Source organism: Corylus avellana, chromosome ca6 (genome assembly GCF_901000735.1).
Source record: "Corylus avellana chromosome ca6, CavTom2PMs-1.0".
NCBI classification, from domain to species: Eukaryota; Viridiplantae; Streptophyta; class Magnoliopsida; order Fagales; family Betulaceae; genus Corylus; species Corylus avellana.
Window position 1 is genome coordinate 2,027,859 of NC_081546.1, and position 23,454 is coordinate 2,051,312.

The 23,454-nt window shown below is 35.2% G+C and overlaps 4 protein-coding genes across 6 annotated transcripts; 2 read left to right on the plus strand and 2 right to left on the minus strand.

Annotated features, from left to right (window-relative positions):
• Positions 1-843: 843 nt before the first annotated feature.
• On the minus strand, positions 844-2,415 carry LOC132184398 (probable galacturonosyltransferase-like 1). The gene has a single exon (XM_059598025.1). The coding sequence runs from the start codon at positions 2,176-2,178 to the stop codon at positions 1,075-1,077; it is 1,104 nt and encodes a 367-aa protein (XP_059454008.1). The 5' UTR covers positions 2,179-2,415; the 3' UTR covers positions 844-1,074.
• Positions 2,416-11,868: 9,453 nt separating this feature from the next.
• LOC132185843 (uncharacterized) lies at positions 11,869-13,375 on the minus strand. Of its 2 annotated transcripts, none has more exons than XM_059599639.1 (2): positions 13,241-13,375; positions 11,869-12,807 (listed from the first exon to the last, which is right to left on the minus strand). In XM_059599639.1, the coding sequence occupies exon 2, from the start codon at positions 12,760-12,762 to the stop codon at positions 12,049-12,051; it is 714 nt and encodes a 237-aa protein (XP_059455622.1). In that variant the 5' UTR covers positions 12,763-12,807; positions 13,241-13,375; the 3' UTR covers positions 11,869-12,048. The 2 variants fall into 2 exon arrangements, with proteins under 2 accessions (XP_059455622.1, XP_059455621.1); XM_059599638.1 differs by having other exon boundaries at positions 11,869-12,786; positions 13,241-13,374.
• A 4,372-nt stretch (positions 13,376-17,747) lies between these two features.
• Positions 17,748-18,767, plus strand: LOC132185771 (elongation of fatty acids protein 3-like). The gene has a single exon (XM_059599556.1). It carries the CDS (start codon positions 17,871-17,873, stop codon positions 18,765-18,767), a length of 897 nt encoding a protein of 298 aa, XP_059455539.1. The 5' UTR covers positions 17,748-17,870.
• Positions 18,768-19,675: 908 nt separating this feature from the next.
• Positions 19,676-23,012, plus strand: LOC132185860 (probable 1-acyl-sn-glycerol-3-phosphate acyltransferase 4). 2 transcript variants are annotated; one of them, XM_059599663.1, is made up of 5 exons: positions 20,226-20,287; positions 20,394-20,509; positions 20,952-21,601; positions 21,907-22,037; positions 22,517-23,012. In XM_059599663.1, exons 3-5 carry the CDS (start codon positions 21,027-21,029, stop codon positions 22,963-22,965), a joined length of 1,155 nt encoding a protein of 384 aa, XP_059455646.1. In that variant the 5' UTR covers positions 20,226-20,287; positions 20,394-20,509; positions 20,952-21,026; the 3' UTR covers positions 22,966-23,012. The 2 variants fall into 2 exon arrangements, with proteins under 2 accessions (XP_059455645.1, XP_059455646.1); XM_059599662.1 differs by lacking the exons at positions 20,226-20,287; positions 20,394-20,509 and adding an exon at positions 19,676-19,769.
• Positions 23,013-23,454: the final 442 nt, after the last annotated feature.

Here is a 23,454-nt window from a genome sequence, read left to right on the forward strand (position 1 = left end):
AAATGAATTATGATGCCCTTCATTTTTAAGGAATCAACTCTTATCGTCTGAAATGAAAATAAAATGGCCGAAGGTCCACTCTATTAAAGGGCATCCTCCAAATTCTCTCATAAGAAAAGTCACAAAACTCTAAAAAGAGGTATGCCATAGTCCATAGAAAAGCTCAAAAATTCTATAGAGGTTATTAAAAAAAAAAAAAAAAAATCAAATTATCTAACTTAATTAACTCTCTCACCGGTCATTGCACCGATGTCATTCCAATGGTTTTCTTATTTTTGCAGGTGCCCGTCGTTCAGTCTAATCGTCCAAAATATGCATCAACAATTAACACCATTCTCCTAGATTGATTGCATAAAGTACTCATAATTTCATATTTTCTTTAGCAGAACTATGTCAATATATAGTGAAAAAAAATAAAAATTACTTAAGATGGTTTGGAGAACATTTGTTTAAACTTATATTTAAAGTATTAAATCCATTGAAATAGAGAATTGAAATTATTCCTGTACTTTTTATCACTTTGTTATTTTCTAACAACTACTGTCTAATGGCATCCATATACTTTATTCGAATAAGTGATCAAAGAGGCAAACCAGCTGGCTAAGTGTCTTTCCAGCCATCCACAATCCACTTGATTCCTTCAAGACAACCAATATCTTGCTGATAAAGATTGATTCAGTATATAACCAGAAATTAAACTCATCTTTTCAATATGTGAAAGCCTATTAATTAATTAATTCAAATTTTATTTACCAAATAAATAAATAGCTGAAAAAAGAAGAAGAAAATTAATGAAATGGAGAGGTAGAAGGTTTAGAAAAGGAAATTAAATGAAAGTATTAATTAATTCAAATATATGATCATATAATTCATCAATATTGAAACAAGAAAGCAAAATAGCTCTTTTGCTGTACAGACTATTATCATGCATTGGTGATGCAAAATATACGAATCCCCATTATTATCATACAATTAGAAGAGTAAAAGTTTGACAGAATATTCTGCATAATCTACATGAACAAACTCCGGCTCCTTCATCGTCCCTCCGACTAGTAATTAAGCGCCAGAAAGAGCTTAAGAATCCAAAGCAAATGGAGTCTGCAAAAGATCATAAGGAGCCCAAAGAGCGTCCAACGGGCACGGCCGGTTCGCGTCCAGGCGAGCCCACGGCTTACCCTTCCCGCTCCAGTGCAAGAGACTCACCGGACCCGGGTGCAGATCCCGGCAAAGTCCCCGGAAGTTGTCGCCGCCAAGACCGTGCTGGTTCCATCTGTGATTAACCGAAGCAATTTTCCCGGCAAAGACAAGCATAAAAGGCGGAAGAGAACCCAGCTCGTATATCCTCATCCTCTTCTGGAGCTCCATCCAATCCTCAATCTGCTTCGTATAATCTCCGGCTCTCCACCGATCAAGATCGATCACCATCACGCCGGTGTTGAAGTAGCAGGCTTTCCGGTTCGCGAAGGTCAGTGACAAAGACGGGTTGGACCAAAAGGTTGGGGTGAAATACGAGGTGAAGTTGGCATTGCAGTACTCCGGGGCTGCGAGGACGGAGGAGTCGCCGAGCGGGGTGGCGGAGAGCTTGGCAATGTCGTCGACGAGGATAAGATCGGAATCGAGGTAAACGACTTGTCGGACGCACAAGGGCAAGAGGTTAGCCAAGTAGCTGCGGGCGTAGTTGAGCGGACAGTCTAAGGCGGAGCGGATAGAGGTGGAGATCAGACCTGACACGTGGGAGTCGTCGAAGCGATACACTTGGAACTTGAGATAAGGGAAGGAGCTGGAGAGGGTGGCGCGTAGGAGGGACGCGTTGGCGGAGGATGCTGAGGCAACGAAGTGGAAGAATACGTTCTCCGGGCACGAGGTGTGTTGGAGGACGGACAGAATGGCTGCCATAGAGCCTCGGAGGTATTGGGTGTCTAGGGTCATTGCAACGTGGACTGCACTTTCGGAGCATACGACGTTGTTGTTGTTGTTGTTGCTGTCGTCGTCGCCGTCGTCTTCGCCTTCTTCGAGGTCATTGGTTGTCGACGGGCAGTCTGGTGAGTTGTAGAATTGTGGGGCTTCTTTGAATTGTTGGGAGAGATTAGTGGCGGTGACATTGGTGGCCGTGGATATGTGGTATAGGCAAGAAAGGAAGAGAAATGCAAAGACTAGTAGTAGTGGTGATTTAGGCATATTTTTCCCTCTCGATCTCTGTGTGAGTTGTGATAGATAGAGGGAGAGAGAGAGAGAGAGAGAGAGAGAGAGAGGCCTGGGAGAGATAAAGCTAATTAATAAGGTTAATTTTGAATCTTTGCGTAGGTTGTAAAGTTTGAACACGCTTTGGGTTTAAAAATGAGAGAGGAATAGGTTATAGGTGGATATATGGGCAGCAGGCTAGGCTGCAGAGCGGGAGAGGGGGAGTGAGTCAAGGATTTTTCAATGGGGGAAGTTGTTGTGTTCACACTGGTTGCTTTGCTTGTTGTATATGGGTTTTATTTTGTACCTTTCCTCAGGTCCTACATCTCTTTCTCACGTACTTTCTTTTTCGTTTACAGGAAGAAGAAGAAAAAATATATAAAACGTAGGATTTGACACAAGCAGGAAAAGAAAGGGGGTTGCTTTAAGCTCCAGAATTAAAAAATAAAAAATAAAAAATAAAAAAAATAATGGAAACAGAAAAACATTTTGTGTGTGTAATTGAATTTCTGATGCTTCTATTCACAAACGTTACTGTTGGGTCATTACAAGTTTCGCTAGGCCTTGCCTTTCATGGACCATGACAATTGACAAAGCTCTAACATTGTTTTTTTTTTTTTTTTTGTTAATTCTGGCTATTAACAATTTTTTTTTATTTTTTTGTTGACTAGACCATTTATTTTTCTTCGTTAATTTTTCTCGTCAAATTAAATCAACTATTTGTTATCAATTTTTTACACAACTTTTGAATTCAACACGAAATTAAATGATTAAGGTTGAAAAGTTTAACCCGTTTAATTAAATACGTTAGGCTAGGATGGACCTATATAGTCTTATACCCATGCTTCAATACGACTCAAATTAACCCGACAAGCGACATAATTAATGGTAAGAAATTTTTTACATAACCTACACGGATCCAATACAAAATTAGAGGGTTGAGGTTGGGGAATTTAACCAATTTAATTAAATAAGTCGAGTTATAATTGACTTATATAGTCTTATATTTATACCTCGATACGACCTGAATTCGACATGTGAACACGAATTATTACTCCTAAAACTTTATGTTAAAAAACATTCATTAAATATACTTAGTAATTTAACATGATATAAAAGGAATCGCTACATATGTAGTTTATCCAACTCACTTCTTGTAGTTCACCTTTTATTTTATTTTAATTTTGATCAACTCATGAGTCCTATTTAATAAGAAAGTTTGAATTCATAAAATAAAATAAAAAATATTAAAATATTAATTAAATTCTTATATTCTTTTAGTTCCGAATAATTTACCTAACCCCTGCCACCGCTGGTTTTCAATAGAAAGAAAGGCATGGTTGTTGATGCTTAACCCTCGCAACAATCTCTCTCCTGATCATACACATGTTTTGTATTTTCCCGGCCGTCGATAATCATAAATCACTCGTATGTTGAACTATCGCACTCCGGGAAATATATATTATTTTTCAACAACCAACAAGTCTTTCATCTATTAAAAAATTAAAAAAAAATCATGCTTTATAATCAAGTTTGCCTATCTACAGGTATATGCCACCTTCCATGGAGGTGAAAAATCCATTGTCACATTCAGTTATGAAAGTGTCCAATTTTCTATTGAGTATTGATTATGCTTTGGTTTATATATAATATAAAGATAGAAACAAAAGAAATTAAATAAATGCGAAAGTATTCACAAAGATTTATTTTCAATTCAGTCTATTGAATTGATTTTGTCCAAAATGCTAGTGATTTTTACGTAAATATATTTTAGACACATATAACTTTTGTCGCAGCATACTCATAATTGGTGTTTGAACACGATTAAAACACTCCTTTTTAATGGGTCCAAAAGGGGGTCATTGACATATGGTTGTGTTGCAAAGTAGCCATGTTCATATATTCTTTCTCCAAATTCTTTTGGGCATGTGCACACATGTTGAACTAGGTAGTCGATAACTGATCAACAAGCAGACGAATTACTGATGTGACTCATAAAATTTAATTACATTAATATTGATTCTCGTTCTCCTTACCTCTAGTCCCTCAATAGTAATTAAATTTACATCATTAAACTAATTAGATTGACTGGCTCTTCTAATTATAACTATCTATCATGATATTCCTTTAAGAATAACCTCATTCTATGGATGATGTCAATCCCATCCACATTAAAAATTACAATTATTGATAAATGAAGTTAACTAAATCGGTAAAATTATTAACGAGAAAGCATGTTATAAGCGCTATATACAAGCTTAAATTAATAGAAAATTATGAATTTAATCATTTCATTAATATGTTAATTAACATTTTTCATCATATGTGGGATCAAACTCTATTAAATTGGTTGTTCCATTCACCTCTCAGTATTCAATAACTTAAAACAGTATGTTCATACATGATACCAAAACACTTTAATTCATGCTATGGGTCACTCTTTTTGTGACACGACCACAAGGTCACAACTCATTCAATCTCGTACTTGACTAGTTGCGTTTGATCTCATAGTCAACGTGGTAGCTGACTTTGATGCCAAATGATACAAACTTCAAGTATAATTCATGTACACCTGAAAATTGACTTACAATGAGAACATATTCAAGAGCTTATATACGTACATATGGTTAAAATTGCACTTAAGCATGTGAAACACTTAGGATCGTAATAGAATTCTTTAAAATTGTTAATATAATGTGATCGATTACATTGTAATCATAGAAACGACCCTTTCTCTTCTTCTTCTACTTTTTTTTTTTTTTTTTTGGCATAATACAATATGCATCTTCTCATGCTTACCAAATTAAGATGTTAAAATATTAATTGAACAATTAAATTTATTTTTTATCAACTTAAATTTTTATAATAAATGATCATTTATCACCAGAAATGGTCCTTAATTTGTATAGTTAGATTTAATATTTCACGTATTTGGGTTTTAACTCACAATGTATATATTAAAAACAAAAGGATAGAAAAGAAAAAGAACTAAGAGGCCTATAGTAGTATAGTTACAGACAGAACTAGAAATTTAACTTGAGAGGGATGGATTGTATTGAATTTTTCTTTAGGGGCCAAAGTTAAAAAAATAAAAATAAATAAATAATAAAATAAAATTAAATAAAATATTTTTTAAAACAAAGTTAAAGGGTGAAAAGCAATTATAACCATTTTTTTTTTCTTGGATCACTGCTTATAGCGCTATAAATTACGCCCTATATACTATACAGCCCGGTTTTGATTATAATTGGCCACTGATTTATACATAATGAAGCCTCACTATCAAGGGGCTCACAATTTCTGTATGGAAGTCAATCTTGAAACGTCATCGTTGCGTAAACGACTTGCAATTATTGGAAGAAAGATTAACCATTACTGATGTCATAATGAACTGAGTCTCATAAGGATTGATTGAAATCGCGTGCAATATTAGAACATTGCGATACGCAATACTTTTAATCTGGACAGTTTATATTATATTATGGTCTATATTAATTATATCATGTCACTTGGACAAATATATAATTATTTCTTTTTAATAATCAAAACAATTAAAAAAGTGACCGGCCACCCCTAACCGTGGTAATAGGAGTCAGGAGATCAGCAGCGGCGGTGACCAGACTGGTGAGAGAGAGACGATGGCTGCTAAAAAGATAATGACGTGACAAAATTAATGGGGTTATTTTAAAATAACCATGCAGCAAAAATTAAAAGTATTGCACATGATATTCCACGTGATCTCATTCCCTCCCCATCAATGTAACGTGCCATTTAAGACTGAAAACTCCCTCGAGGAAGAACCTGCTCTAGCTTTACCATAGCAGTGCTTTCATGGCAAGCATACCATATTCCCGCAGGAGAAGTAAAAGGAGTAGCTGGCTAAGAAATGTAGGAGATGAAGTATAAATTTAATTATTTATTAATACAATATTATATTGTTTTTTAATAATAAATTGAAGAGTTAAAATAGAAACTAGTGATTTAAGATAAAAGGGTATTGGCCCGTCATATATATACAATCACCATCATGATGTTAATAAGGTGTACTTGACAGCTTCCATGGTCACCGACGACATCTGATCCCCATCAAAAACGTGCGTGGGTCATGATCAGGCGGGTAAAGACACAAGACATGAGGGCCATGGAAGTCAGCCTATGTGAGCTGCACATGGGGAGTGTTTGGGTATATATAGCTCATGATAGATGCAATTTCAGCGTGCGTACAATATACGTCGGTGCTCATCACTCATCAGTACAATAAAAGGACATACATGGGGTCAAAACCTCTTTATTCAATTGGGAATTTTTTAAATTGTGTTTCACATTCAAGACTTTTATAACACCAGTCCTCCTGGTTTGTATAGTTGGTCATCGATCTTCAAAGTCCATGGAGCCTAACAATATAGAATACAATCAGTCAATCACAATATATGACAAGACCCTTGGACTGCGAGTCATCAGCTAGCCACCTTCTTACACTTTCCATCAAGTTTCCGATCATCTAGCTGGACTCAAACCCACAACAAAAATAGTATGTATATATGTTTGTTTACTTCGTTTGGGGTTTTTTTTTTTTTTTTTAATTCGAAAAAAGTAATGCTAAAAACAGCTGCATGCAAAAATGGAAGGCTGTTGAGCGCTGTGGTTAAGATGATTAATTGATAAAAGTTACGCTCGCCTGTTTTCAAAAAAAAAAAAAAACCTCAAGTCTTTTATCTGCGATATGATAAATATTTATGACTTTAATGTAAATTGTAGATTATTTGTGATCTTTAATGCTTTACGTGATAGGTTTGCTTAACTCGATCAAGATATCGATGCTTTTGGAGTGAATTGCATTTAATGTCTCAAAGGTGAAATTAATTTCAGCGAACTGGACCCTAGGGTTCATTCATGTCGACAACATTCATGTCCACAAATGACAATTTGACTTCTTGATATATATTTATATATATTAAAAAATTACTTATTTAGTCCCTATAACTTGCAGTTGTATCAAACTAATCCTTAAATATCAAAAATATCATAACAATCTTTACAAGAAGCTATCCATCTAAAATGGCTTTTTCTTTCTATTATTGGACAAAAATAGTTAACGCGTACTTAAATCCGCCGGACAATCAATTATCGATTGACACATTGTGTTAGCTAATAAATTGACCCCTTGCAAACTTACAATTTTGCCTACAAATTTAAAAATTTAAATGGTGTGGTGTAGGGAGACTCACATCACCATATTAAGAGCAGTCGGCCGCCTCCCACCAATAAAGGGTGGTTAGAGCTGTAATCGGGTCGAACTTAGTCGAGCTTTAAAATTTTAAGACTAGCTCATTTACGAAGATGCTTATTTAAGTCAAGCTTAAGTTCGAGCCGAGTTATGAAATATGTGTTCAAGCTCGGTTTGTTTAAAGTTCGGGTGAGCTTGAGCTAAAGTTCAAGTTTGTTGAGAATGCTATTTGAGTCGAGCCAGGCTCAACTTGAGCTCAAACTAAGCTATTAAATTCTTTAATGTATAATCCAGACAGAGTTCAAGCCCTAATTTTAAAACATCCTCCAGATGTTTATATATAGTATAAATATAAATATTAAGTAATTTATATTACATATATTACTTAATTACTAATATACATATTTAAATTTATATAACTAATTTCTATATATATATATATATATATATATAGAAATATATATGAACAAGCAAATGAATTTGTTGAGCTCTAAATGAGTTGAGCTTGTGATTTCCTATTGAATTTTCTCAAATAAGTCAAGTATGTATCATTTACTAATCGAGCAAGTTTCTATAGTAACGAGCTAGTTTATACAATATCGAGTCGAGTTAAACTGAGCGAATTGTCAAAGACTGATTTATTTACGGCATAGAGGTGGTTAACCACTCCTTTAGGGGAGACTGTTCTTTTTTTGTTTTACTACTTTTGTTTATTTAATCTTATTACTTTAAAGGTGTAATTGTAACTCTACAATAGGCTAGTCATTGACCATTCCAAATGCAAAGAGACTGATTGGTTATATGTATATCTCTTTTTTTCAATAATTGTTTTTTTATAAAAAAACAAAAGTTTGAAGCCGGGAACAACGAAAAACTTGGTAAATCCAAGAAGCAATGCAATAAGCGCAAAATCTAAAACTAAACCATTAAATGAACATCAAATCATGCCCCGCCAAAAGCGGAAAGTCCAGATTATGAATCTTCAATGCATTAATTATTTTTGTTTTTTGTATTTTGCGAATCTTTAATATATTTGTGACACTGACACTAAATTAAATTTAAGAATATAAATAATCGAATTAAATGAAAAATGCTACATTACTGTTTGAAAAGATGTTAGACACTGGAATCCTTAATTAAAGAGATCGGCCGCCGGTCTGGAGTCTAACGGGGTGGTCCGACCATTCCTTATAGTAAAGACGGATGGTTAGCCATCATTTATTTTTTTAAATGTTAAATAATATTTTATTATTATTTGTCCTTGATGTGACACGTACTTTATTTGTGGCTCTACAATTTTTAAGAATAAATTCTAACCGTGAACTGGATGCTCTCCAATCCATTTTGGACTGGAGAGGATCCGGTTCCATGGTTTAGTTATACTTAACCAGTTGCAAAATTTCTCTTATTAATGAGAAATGCGAAATGTTTGCCCATGTTAACAAAAATAAATTTGTTATAAATTATTATTAGATTTTAATTCAATGATAATTTTAGAAGTTACTTTAATTTTAAGAGAATACAAGAAAAACATAGAAGAATGTCTAGCATTACTCTAAAAAAACAAAAAAAAACAAAAAAACTTTATATGCTTATGATACCTTGCCAATCTTGGGACTTTGAGGCCTAGAACCTCTTATTTTGTAGAACGGAAATTTTACAACATATGATAGACAAATTAAGCAGGTAGAGCCGTGACAGGCTCTCGCATAAACTGCCATATTATACACGATTGAAATCTCACTTTTTCTTAAAGGTAATTTATGGTCAAAAGATTTTCTACGACGAAAAATCTTGAATGGTGCTTGTTAATGTGCTTTGAAGGATGTCTATTATTTATTTATTTATTTATTTTTGTTTATGATGTGACATAAAGATAAAATTATTCTGGTATTTTAAGTAGTTGGTTAACAGAAAGCAAAAGGCAAAAAGTTTAAGAAACTAGCCAAAAATAATTTTGGCACTATTGCACAAGGAGAACAAAAATATAAATTCAAGATGCAGAGAGGTGAGGTGAGTCTGCATGAATCACATTCGCATTGATGCAGAGGGAGAAGCAATCCATGTGCTGGAAAGCAGAGTTTTTGGGAATAGAACCGAAAGAGTGGTGGATCACATGATTCAGGAGTCTCAATCCAAAGGCCCAACTCAACTTAGAATCTTAGTTTAGGACCATATATGTATACCAACTGGGGCCTGCACTATGAAACCCTTTGTTTCGGAATTCCATGTTAATTCCAGATTCCATAAATATCCATGGCTTCATTCAAGATTCTTCTTTACTATTAATTCAGAAAAAAAAAAAAAGCAAAAAGAAAAGAGAAAAAAAAGAGTCTACTTGGTTGTGTTTTCAGATAAATATCTTAGCTATTGTGAGAGAGTTAATATAGAACAGGTAGCTGGGTCTTACATGGGTCTCTCACAATAATTGTTCAAATTGCTACTAGTTGCGGATCCCCATCTTTTATGATCAATAATTTTGAAAATATATTTTGCGAAAAAATTACACTTATCTTCTCAATATACCACCTAATTTGCTATTTTTCTCCCAATATTTTAATTTTTGCTATGTACCCTACAAATCTACAACTCACTTTGCTATGTCCTTTATTTAAAGAGAACAAACATGATTCTTTTAATAGTCTTATTTTCTTATACTAAATATAAAAGCTACTTCAAATAAATAATAGTTTTTAGAATATAATTCTTAAGAATATGTTTGGTATTTTTTTTTTCCTGCTTTTGTGATTTTTCTTGTAAAAAACCATAACAAAACGGGGTATTTGTTAAACCCCATGACACTGTTTATAGATAAAAAGAATAAAATAATAATAATAATAATAATAATAATTGGTATGAGAAAATAAAAAAGTGGTATTGAAAAGTAAAAAATTTTATTTTTTAGTGATTTTTTTTATTTGAATAATAATAAAAAGTAAATGATGTGATATAAAAAACAAATGATTTGATATAAAAGTAAGAATTTTTTTTTTAGAAAAAATGAAGTGAATAGTATAGTGAGATAATGAACAGTGACGTGGAGTTTAACAAACAAGTCCAGCAATTTCATCACATTTGAAAAATTCAAGTCCTCCCACAAAAATGTTTCACACTTTCTCTCACCTTGGAAAGAGAGCGTGCTGTGTTTATAGATATCTGCAGTAAGAATCTTTTTCCTTTACACCCAAAAACAGATCTAGCTGAAGAGAAATTTGTATTACATCGGTTTAACGATTTCAAAACATAGTTAATGAAAATTCAATCTTTAAAAAACGCAATTAAACATTTAATAAAATTATTTCATTTCAACCTCCAATTTGTGGAACAATTTTCGCAATTTTGTTCAAACGCACTCAAAAACATACACAAACGATAAGGATACCTACCAACCCAACAAGCTTCTCGAGGACATCCCCTCAAAACACCAGTGCTCTCCGACAACTACAAATGGCTTCCCCACTGGTTTGGCTGGAGTATTAGACTAGGTAAACCATTGTTCTCTTTTCTGTTACCTTCAAGCTCCAGTGATTGCCAATAATTTCTCATTGGAGCATTGAATTGATTACCTTCAAACACTCAGAGGGTCATCAATTCAATACTCGATTAATTATGCAGACATATTGAAGACAGTATGCATTCAACAGTTACTAGATTCACTGCTGATCATCAAATAAAGCTCAAGTATTACTTATGACAAAAAAAAAAAAATCAAAAAGCTCGAAGTAATCAAATCAAGGCATGGTAACATAACTCAAATCAGAAAGAAAAATGCATAAAAGATCTATTTGATTCAATTAACACATGTTAAGGACCATATTTTCAAAACGGAAAATATAAATTTTTAAGTCAACCACTTGAGCCAACCTCATGAATCTAGTGTTGATTTCCCTTGAAAATATGCTAGCGACGATTTTATACAAATTGTACAACTAGAATCTTTATATGAATATTCAAAGTTCCAAGCAGGAGAAAATAAAATTACAAAAAACATCAATAGTAGATCTATAATATCCACGGGACAGCAAGTCCTCTCATAGAATTCTGAAAAGAAGAATTCCCATTTCAAAGCAAAGATATTATTAAAGCAGATGCGAGCTTGCAAGCGCAGAAAACCATAACTCTGTCTTGCAATGGCTCTACACTCCTAGAAAGCACTTGAGTTTTACGTTCACTAATGTTTTCATGAGAATAAATTAGCACTTGCATAATAAAATTGTCACATGCATATTGTATACAACTAAGCAACCTCCACCCAACCACTCGAAAAAAGACAAGTCATTGACAAAGGGAACGTCATAATAACAAAATAAAAACAATATAATCATCATTGTCAACACGCTGTTTTGGGGACAAAAGCAAAATTACCCAAAGAGCGACTAAACGAAAAAATGCTACACCACCATACTCCATTCGTGGGCGTGTTTTTGTGTGTGTATGTGTGAAATAGAGAGGACAGTACAAACATTTAAGTCAAACTCTACATTCTGATAAAGGAACTAAGAAAAGTACAGACAAAGCATAATATGGACAATTTCCTTCGCCATAAAAAAGTAAACCCAAAAGGCACTAACAGATTACAAATGCATGAGTTTGACCCCTCAACATCTGTAAGCAGTTTAACTTCTGATAACAGATCTGAACTAGCCCCAAAGAAGGGCAAGAAGAACACAAAACACAATAAACAAAAGCAGCCTCTTCAGATGATTATCCTGTTGCCCTCGACCTGGATGATGGCGGTGAGGGTATCCACGCACATGGGCACCATGAAATGAATTAGAATACCCATAGGGGAAACCAGTCGAACCATAAATCGAAGCATCAGGGAACCCATGTAATTGAAGGTTAAATAGAGATGGGATGAGACCACCAAAAGCTGCAGAGAATGTGAAATTCCCAAACCTTGCACTCGCAGTCGGTGCAAACCCTCCCAATCCACCCAACCCTCCCATGAATCCGAACCCATGATGGGGAAAATGATTGGGGTCCGGTGGAGGAGCTGTCTCCGGTCTCTGCCCTGACGGACGATTCGGAATGTTAACGCCTGGAATAGACTTTGATCTTGGGTCAGTCGATGTCTTTCCCCTGCCATATAAGGGGACCAACTTCTCCTCCTCAACAAGGGCCTTGCAAACCGGGCATTCCCGGGACTGCGAGTGCATGTTCAGCCATTTGTACAGGCAAGGCCAGCAGTAAAGATGGCCGCATAAGGTCACAATAGGATCTTGAGCTAAGTCAAAGCAAATATTGCATTCGAAGTTACCGGCATCATTGTTATTAGTATTACCACTATTATTGCTTGAGAAAGAAGGGTTTTGGGCTGGCCTGCTTGTTGATTCCCCAAACCCACTAGCCATGTCTATCTCCAATATCTAAAATCCCTATATGAACCACATTATACCCTAATTAAAACCACCATAACAATCTTTTAGCATCAGAATATTTGATTTCGGACCTATAATTAAATCTACAACAACAACATGGGAAAAATAATAATTCAGATTAATGAAAAAAAAAAAAAAACATGGAATATGATTTGAAATTGTCAAGATTAAGGAAATTTTCCATAAGGGTTCCTGAAAAGTGCCCAAAACCGAAACATCTCGTTGAAGATGCTTAATAATGAGGAAATTTCTTTATTTCTAATGCAGATTTAGCAAAAAAATTCGTGATCCAAATCCTCAACTCATTCAAATTCCAACACCACACAGATCTGGTAATACCACAATCGTATATATCAATAAACACGTCGTTCAACAATCAGTCAAATTGAACCATTGCAAATAAAGAACCTCAAAGAATCTCACGGATTAACAAGGTCGAGAGATTACTTACCTTGAGAAGACAGCCCGACCGATCAACGAACCGATCGATCCCAAGTCAAAAGGGGGCCGAGACGAGAGAGAGAGAGAGAGAGAGAGAGAGAGAGCCTCTGGAAATTGCTAGGAAATGCGTTTAATCTCAGTTTGGAATGGCATTTACGTGACGTGGGTTGTCCCATGTTTAGCGCGTACTGATTGCTTTGGAATCTCCACGGGCGAGTCTGTGAAGTTTTTTGGCATTGCTTACCTGGCGATCGTTCACTGGTCGATTGTGCCTCGGCGAATTACTGGCTTGCGTTTAGGTTTGGTGTAACAGTTTTGAAATGTACGGTAACTTTTTTTTTTAAAACGCATATAAACATTTGCTAAAATTAAAGCTATATGAGCAATTGTGGCATATTTGTGTCTTACTAAAAATGATATGGGTATTAAAATTATTCTTAAATTAAAATTTAATAATAATCAATTAAAAACTCAATGATAATTTTAATTGCCACATCATTCTTAATATGACACAAGTAAGCATCCTAGAATTACATTAATTATTTTATAATCGGCGATTAGCGGTTATTAAAACTAATAACTGCCAATTGATAACCGCTATTTATATATGAACTTTTGATAGGATTTTGGACTATCTTTATGCATTTTTTTGGGAGTTATTTTAAATAATTTTAAATTTTTATTTAAATAACACCGTTGTGCATAATATATATATAAAAGCATACACGCTTGCTAAGATTTGGAGGTTGTGTATAATATATAAATATATATACAACATGCACTATGGCCTGGCCTTCTTTCATTTGTTTTATCATGTTTTTCTTTACTTTGGTGAAATGATCAACTCGGAATATGTGATGTGTTCTAGCTGAGAAATATAAGAAGATGATAAAAGTCTGAAAGAAAATTGCAGTATGAAATTAAATAGCAGTATGCACAATATATGTGAGGGGTGATTGGCTTAAAATACCAATATTTCAAATCCAATTTGTAGAAAGCTAAATCCAAATAAACACCAACATTAGTAAATACAAATTCAAAACATTACAAATCTAAAATCAATCCAAAAAACACCAAAATAGTATATTAAATATATATTATTATATATAAGGATAGGTGGTTAACGGTTATTAACTGTCTACTCCTACCCTTAAAACCACTAACAAATATTTTTTAAGCAGTTGACAATTATTAGACAGTTATAACACACCCCTAAATAAAATTATGGTTTAGATTTAAAAATTATAGTTTAATCTTTAAACATGAATTTTTGTATGTAATATAAAATCGTTGAAGTGTTGAAACGATTAGAGCCTTTTAGGCCTTTGAAACGGTGCGTCGAGGAACGATTCGGGTCCAGGTTCTAGATTAACGGTGTGTGGTGTTAAAGTGTTTGTTTGCATTCACACTCGCGCACAACATTTGACCTTACCTAATTCCCTCTCATTTGACTATATGATATATCACCGCGCGCGGTTTCCCACGTGCACCCACGCGCATCACCGCCCTAGGGAGGGACTAGGAACCAACTAGATTTTATATCATGCTTAGGAAAATAATAGTGCTTTTTAGTAAACTTATTTTATAACTCAAATTAGTCCATAAATAATCACAAAAAAAATAAAAAATAGTCCATAAACTTATATCTTCACATAGCAATCATTTTCTATAAAATAATACCCTTTACTATAAACATAAAAATTGAGTGGCTTATATGGTTTTATTTTAAAAATTTTTATCACCCATCTTATTTCTTTCCATTTTTCCTTTCTTTTTTTCCATCTTATCGCTCTAATTAACCCCTATTGTCAAGGTTATGCTTATTGTGATCAGTCCCTTTCAACAAGATTAACCTACTCAACACTTCTCTATAGTTGTCCTCTTTGCTTAAGGCTTCGATGGGCAATAAATCCACTATGGGGCTACATTTTCACATAAACGTGTCCATTTTGATAAAGAGATATGATAGAAATTTAACTGAGCTCTATTTAAGACCAAGCTTTTATTTACGTGGCACAAAATCACATAAGAGTTGTGTTAAATTCAAAATTAAAATTTCAAAAAAGAGACAAAAATTAAAACATATATCCACAAAAATTGAGTCTTAAATGTGGCTCAGTTGATCTCCTATCATATATCTTTTGATAATTTCATAAATATTTAGTTTACACACATATACCGGTGATTCATTTAGCTTACTTTCTTTGGTATCAAAATTTCCTATTAGCCTCTATACATATATTTATAAATAAATTAATAAATAAATAAAATAATGCTTATGCCCTTTTATTTTCTTTCTTTTATACGTAAGATGAAATCCGTACATAACATAATATTATCATCAAAACATATAATGTATTGTTTGAAAACAACATTCATAAAGCAGTTCACGTCACACATTTCATGCATAAAATATTTTCACGCACATCATAATGCCTAAATGGTGACCCTAGCTTTTCTTTGAAAACTTTTTATAACATTGTAAATAAAATTGCTCAAGGTCAACATCTATAAAAATACTAACACAATGATAACTTGCTTACCGCAGTTGCTTAAATCGTTTTTATACTTTGCCGGATTGTGTCATTCGACTCATTCATTTCGTTCTAAATCCTCTTCTCGATTCTAAAAACCTACAATTGTGTGACACCATTTTCTTAATTAGGAGGGCCCTATCCGGCATCAATATCTTGACTGGATCAACCAATCCCATTAATATGTTATTCTCCCTTTCATTCTTATGTAGCAATTTTCTGTAGGTTTGGCAAAGACTTTCCAAAGTCTCCCTTTATTTCAACTTTCCAACATATGACTTTTTATATCAAATTAATAATTTTTATTATTATTTAAATAAAAAATTAACTATAAAACAAATTTTTTTTCAATTATATCAATCATTTTCAAAACAAAACTCACCTACTAAGTCCATTCTCAAACAAGCCCAAGTTTAGACCCAACCCTCTGCACTTAGCCTCACTTTCCTTTATTCCTAAAACATTTTATTACACTTGTGATCCTAACTTAATTCCCTAGAGTCTTCAAAAGATTTGATCATTTACACACTCATTTAATGCTCTAAAGGGTTATTATTTAATCTTCCACGTAACCCCAACAATTAAAACTGATTTAAACAATTGTATAACACCAAATGTTCAAGTTTATTACTTTCTTAATACCTTAGTATTATTCTGATTATGACTCATGTGCCTAATTTTTTTTTTCTTGAGTTTTCAAACTTAAAAACATCAATTAAATCCTTATCCTCCAAGAAACTATGCCCCTCCTCTCAAATCTTATAGTTTTATAAATTGTAAAAATTATTTCTAGTAATTTCATTGGAAATCCTAAGCCAACACCAATTCTATGCCAAGGCTTCCAAGTGTAAATTTGGGTGCTATGAGGTAGACTACTTGGGGCATATCATTTCTAAGCAAAGGGTTAGGGCTGACTGTTTGCAATGGAGTGAAGCAGCACAGGCCAGCAGCCTTTCAGGAGCCTATACAGGTATTGCAATGTCTCATATTACACCTATCATTTTTTTTTTCCATGGCCGCGTAAGGGAAGGAAAAAGAAAAATAATATTCGAACTACTAACTTTTGCTTTATGAGACATAATTACTGGCCGATTGAACTGTTTCTTAGAGATCACTTTACACCTATCTACCTATACTAGACTACTAGTTTTGGTGTTGGCCATCAAGAAGTTGACAAATGGCGGATAATAATTTAATAAAACATTGACAAATTAAATACATTTTAAATTATCGTTTAGTAAAAATATAAAAACAAACATACCTTATTTTTATCACGGATATGTTTTGCTAAGCCATTTTCTTTTCTTTTTTTCTTTTTTCCTTTTTTCCTTTAAACTCGTTTGATCGATTATATTGTGTACATACATGCTGAAGTGGGTATGTAGTCGCCTGTCTTTTTACCTTAACCAAATCCCATTTTTCCGGTTTCAAAGTGAAATTGAGAAGATTATTTTACAATTTTTACTATTTAGATTTTAGGCTTATTTGATAACACTTTTTAAGGCAATTTTTTTTGTTTTTTTTTTAAAAAAAATAAATACCAAATAACTCAATCCACAAAAGTATACTTTTAAATACAGTTACAGTTAAAACAGCTTTTACTTTTATGTCATATTATAATTAAAAGGTTTTTATTTTTATTTTTTTAACTCTTAAAAGTGCTACCAAACGAGTTATTTATATCATTTAATTTTTAAATAATATGGTACTATATATATATATATATATAAAATGTGAACCATTAAATTTATAAACTTACTTTAAACCATAGAGTAAATCATTCTAGAAGAGAACGTAGTGCACCCCCGTTTCTAGAAGGGAACTTGGTTACCTGAATCTCTCCATGGTATTTATGGATTGCGTTGATCCACAAATCATTTTCGAAGATTGTTCTCCCCTTCATAACCCGCTGACCCCCAACGTGCCCTTCGTATCAGTCGAGCTCCCAGGTCTCATTTTCGTCGCCACCTCCATTTCTAGAACCCATTCAACCTGTCAAACCTTCCAATATTTATCTGACTATATATCTCCATTGCTAAACCCCATTCGTTTAAGATCCCATCGGAAGAAAATCCAAAGAGACTATCATTTTTCTCGCCACCGAAAATGGGACAACGCTTGTTAAAGATCCTCACATTCTGGCTGTCAGAGCACCCATCAATCGTTAACTTCCGCTGGAACCCCACCCAGTTATGGGGCTCCACGTGGTCCTTCCTCTTCACAGCCATCCCGGCCTACATCGCTGCCGCCACCACGCTCCACCTCCTCCTTACGCTCTTCCGGCGCCGCCGCCCTGTCCCGCTCGGCCCCATCCCGGCCGCGCACAGCCTCTCCGTGGCGTTGATCTCCGCGGTAATCTTCGTCGGTACACTCCTCTCCGCCGCCGCCGAGATCCGCGACACGCGCTGGCTTTGGGGCCGCACCAAGATCACCACGCCCCTCCAGTGGCTCCTCTGCTTCCCCCTCGGCACGCGCCCCTCCGGGCGCGTCTTCTTCTGGTCCTACGCCTTCTACCTCTCGCGCTTCCTCCCCCTTCTCCGCACGTTCTTCACCGTCCTCCGCCGCAGAAAGCTCACGATTTTCACGCTCTTCAACCAGTCCATTCTCATCATCATGTCATTTCTCTGGCTCGAGTTCTCCCAGTCTTTCCAGGTCCTGGCAATACTTCTCACCACTGTCCTCTACTCCGTGGTTTATGGGTACCGCTTCTGGACGGAAATGGGGTTGCCCAGAGCGCGCTTTCCTTTTGTGGTGAACTGCCAGGTTGTGTTGCTTGTCTGCAACTTGGTTTGCCATTTTATGGTGCTTTTGTTGCACTTGTTCAAAGGTGGGTGCAACGGCATTGGGGCCTGGGGCTTCAATTCCGTGCTGAATGGAGCGATTTTGTTGTTAGTCTTGAAGTTCTACGTCACGAAAATGCATTCGAGAAAGAGCATGGCTGCTGACGACGACGCTTCTTCAACGCATTCGGGCACTGTGAACACTAAAGAAAAGGACACCTGATACGACTAGTTTGTTGCTTGGTTTTATTGATTTGTTTTTTAACAACCCCCTCTTTTCAATTTTTTTTTTTTAAAAAAAGAAATTGTAAAAGGATCATATATTATAATTTTGAACTTTGCGTAACATTTCTATGTTGTAAAGGAACTTTATTTGGTCTACAAAAATGGTCCGTGCCCTATTTCCACGCAGCTTCCAATTGACAGGAAAAGTCCATCAATGGAATTCAATATGAGCCCGCCCTCCACCTATTGCAATACCTTCAAGGTAAAACATTGGACCGACACGCATTCGTCCACATGAATTTCGGCGGCTATGGTTTTCCGCCAATTTCGTGTCGGGAAGGAAAATTATAGGCTCCTATAATTTCAATTTATGTTGAATTGTCAAACTTGCACGGCCTCTATTTTCAAACAAACGAAGGATTAGTGGTCACCAAAAACAAAAAAAAAAAGGGCTTAATTTGTTATTTGGTCGTTATTATAATCCGTAATCTGCACTTAAAAATATTGATAAAAAAACAATAATAGTGGGCCAAAGACTTATAAAATTGGTTCTTTGTATTGGGTACATTTGGTTAGGTTTTGGGCCAATTAGGTCCATTGATGATTGATGGCCTCTCTAGAAGCATGAGATGGCAAATAAAGTATTGCTTCGTCAGCCTAGACAGGGCTTTGTCGCTTGTCGGAGGGAGAACGTCCACTTTTTACTTCTCCCAAGTTCCAAGCAAACCAAGTAAACCGAAATGTCGTTTTCAGTTTGACGTTGTTATCCTGTCACAGCCAATCACGTACGTCACCTCAGTGCGGGTGACCCTGTGCGGTACCGACCTCCCCTAGAATCCTAATCTTAGGAGATTCGCATTTCCCTGTTCTATTGGCATATAAATGTCTCATATATGTATGGAAGGTTTGGTCTTCTAGAAACTTATTCTGGAAGCCAAAAAAAAAAAAAAAAAGAAAGAAAGAAAAGCTCTCTCTGTGTCTCACTCAGATCAGAGTCCAGGTACGAGAGCTCAATTTGAATTTATCAAAATTCTTTTGAAAACAAGTATGAATATTCAGATGGTTTGTGTATAAAATTGTTCTCTGACTTCCTATCATCACTGACTCTCAATTGGAGTTCCTTTTAAGGGTCGTTAATTTGGGAATTAGGGTTCATATCATTTTATGGTTTAGCAGATCTTTTTAAGCTCTATTAGATTCCAATACCTTTTGTTTTTGTTTTTTTGTCTTATATTGGGAAGCTTTCTGATGTTTGTGGGCTTGATATTGATAAAGTTTAAACCATAGCCAATGAGGCTGTGAAAAAGTGTAGTATGAAGTGCTCAACGAACTGATGTTATCTCATGAACAGCTTTTGTGCTCAATTTTTATTTTTTTGACTTGCGAATTGGTAATATAAGTGAATTATAATGGATGAGTTGTGAGTGGAACACCTTTATTTTAGCTCTTAGGGGGGTTGGAGTTGTTGAAAAGACGAAGATATTGCAGCTTCTCAAGATGGAAATTCAAATTTTCTAAGTAATTTCCTCCCTACTTCTGGGTGTTGCCTTTGGTTGAAACTAAAATTCGATGTTGTAATGGCAATGACTGAAGATTTCTGATATGGTTTTATTCAATTGCACAGATGGGTTCATTGCCCAGATTTTTTCATTGCCCAGATTTTTAGGTTACCACATAGTGGATCTGTTTGCTGCCAAGGGAACTGATACTTGTTGTCTGCATTTCTGTCAAAGCATTAACGTAAGAAAAGTGATTTTGTCTTTAAGCTTTGATAATTTAATTAGTATTTGACCGGACCTGCTTAGTTTAGTTGACCATCTAGACCAACTGAATATTCCTTTAGCAGTTGTAGACATTTATTACAAACATCAAACTATCGTCAATTCAAAGTTTGGTGGGGATGAGCTACATGGTTTCTTGTGAAGATTATACCACCACTTGGCCCGTAATAATAAGTTTGTTTATTAGTTCTGCTAATGACTTGAGACGTTCTCTCAGAAATGGTTTATGCATTCAATTTTTTGCCATTTAGTCATAAATGCTATAACATGCTGCTTCCTCCCCACCCTCTCTTTTTCAAGCAATGATATGAACTGTTTTTGTTTGGAGATGGACATGTTTCTTCTCCTTCTTCTTTTTTCTCCCTAATATGCTCTTTTATTTCTTTTGCCTCAAATTTTAGGAGCATCTCAAGTAACCTTGGGGCCATTATTGCAGCTGTCTTTAGGAGGGAGGTTTTTGAACAGTTACTGACAATATGGAGGTTTGCAGGCCGCTCAGATCTCATAAGAATAAATTAAAGCATCGCCCTTTGACTCCTCTTAGGGTTTTAAGGGGTCTCATATGTCTAGTGGTGTTTCTTTCCACCGCCTTCATGTTTGTAGTGTATTTTGCACCCACGGCTGCTGGCTTGTTACGGCTTGTCAGCACACATTACAGTAGGAAAGTGTCATGCTTCCTCTTTGGCCTATGGCTGGCTCTGTGGCCATTTCTATTTGAAAAAATAAATGGGACCAAAGTGGTTTTTGCTGGAGATATGGTTCCAGCAAAGGAGCGTGTTTTGCTTATTTCCAATCACAGAACTGAGGTTGACTGGATGTACTTGTGGAATCTTGCATTGCGGAAGGGTTGTCTGGGCTACATCAAATATATACTTAAGAGCAGCTTGATGAAACTGCCTCTCTTAGGTTGGGGATTTCACATTTTGGAGTTCATTGCCGTGGAAAGGAAGTGGGAAATCGATGAACCTATTTTGCACCATATGCTTTCAACATTTACAAATCCTCAGGATCCATTATGGCTCGCTGTTTTTCCTGAAGGAACTGATTTTACGTACTACTTCTTTATCACCTTTAATATTCTATTAAATCCCATTTGCATGCATCTTATCTTATAGAAAAAGAACAATATAATTTTGATTTCAATATAGATAATTTTTTATCTTATGGATCTTAAGTTTCTTATATTGACTGGCAATTACAGATCTTATATGTATGTTAAGTAATGCATGGGGTCCTTTTGTACGGCCTATCTGTCTTTCTTTAATTACTGTCTAAATCTTGTTGTGTGAAATTATACTTGCAACACTTATGTTTACTCCATTTAGACATTAACCTTTTGTTTGCTTTCTTATAAAGTGAAGAGAAATGCAAGAAAAGTCAGAAATTTGCAGCTGAAGCTGGACTTCCTATACTGGCTAACGTCCTACTCCCAAAAACTAAGGGCTTTTCTTTTTGCTTGGAAGCTCTACGGGGATCCTTGGATGCAGGTTTTTTTCACAAAATTATACTCCTGTCTTCCATTCTGTGTAATTTCTTTGCTTTCAAGGCATTTGCATTGGCACTTCTTGTAGATTAATTGCATTTCTATGGTAGATATGAAAATTGGTGTGTACTTACAGAGTAAGATGCACCTTTGGTGATGCCAACTCTTTGCCTAGTGGTGGTGCTATCCAGTCCTCGTCTGTTTTATGTAATAATTGTGGTTCCTGATTCCTTTCGCATTACCATTGGAAACAGTGTTTTGTAACTCACAAAGGAATGCTCGCAGTTGAATCTGTGGAAAACATCTTGATAATTGAAACTGCGGGTGGTTAACTTCATTTGAAAATTTTTTCCTGACTGGTCAAAACATGTCTTCCAATAGCTCTTTGTTTATGACATAATTCTCATGACAGGAGCAGTTCTTGTTTAGCAGTGTCTTCTCATATAGCGTTTTTGAAACCTTCATATTGTTTATAAACTGCAGTTTATGATGTGAGCATCGCATACAAGCATCAATGCCCTTCCTTTTTCGACAATGTGTTTGGTGTGGATCCTTCAGAAGTTCATATTCATGTACGGCGTATCCCTGTTGATGAGATTCCAACATCTGAGAGCGAGGCTGCTGCTTGGTTAATGGATGCCTTCCAGCTTAAGGACCGGTTGCTCTCATGTTTTGTGGCCCAGGGCCATTTCCCTAACCAAGGAACAGAAGGAGAACTTTCTACATTGAAATGCTCGGTAAATTTTATGGTTGTAATGTGTTTGACTGCCATATTAGCTTATCTTACCTTTTTTTCATCCATTTGGTTCAAAATATATGTAGGTTTAGCATGTGTATATCTTGCTTCTGCTACTCATTTTAAATTTCAACCTTGGCCAGTTTTAGGCTTTGTTAAAGCAATTTTTTATTGCAAGAATCACAAAAGTGAATAGTACTTTCTGAAAGATAAATCTAAAGCTTCAGCTCTTATTTGTCCTGATTGATGAGTGTTCAATTCTCCTGCTGACATTTGTTTTAGAATCTACATTGGTTTGGGTAAAAAGCACGTTGAAAGAAAGCATTTGCTGCCTCGACTTTTCTAAAATGCAATTTGCCACCAAAATTATTATTATTCAATAAAAATGCCAATTCCTTCTATCAAGAATGCCATCATGTTATGCCAAGTAGCTGAGGGCATGAAACGGTGCTTAGGGCTTTATCTGGAAATTCAGGTAAGTTTTCTGTTACTCTCGGGTTCTGCTATGTATTTACTAGTGCTTATGGTCAAAGTTTGTGGCATAAATTTATAAATTCAAGCAGTTACAGCTGCCTTTTAGATAGAGTTTAAGCTTGGGTTTGTTTATGCCAGACAACTTCCAAAAGAGTGCACTATGTCAACTAGTGTAGGCCTGAATCCCACCACCACATGTTGTTGAGTAGTA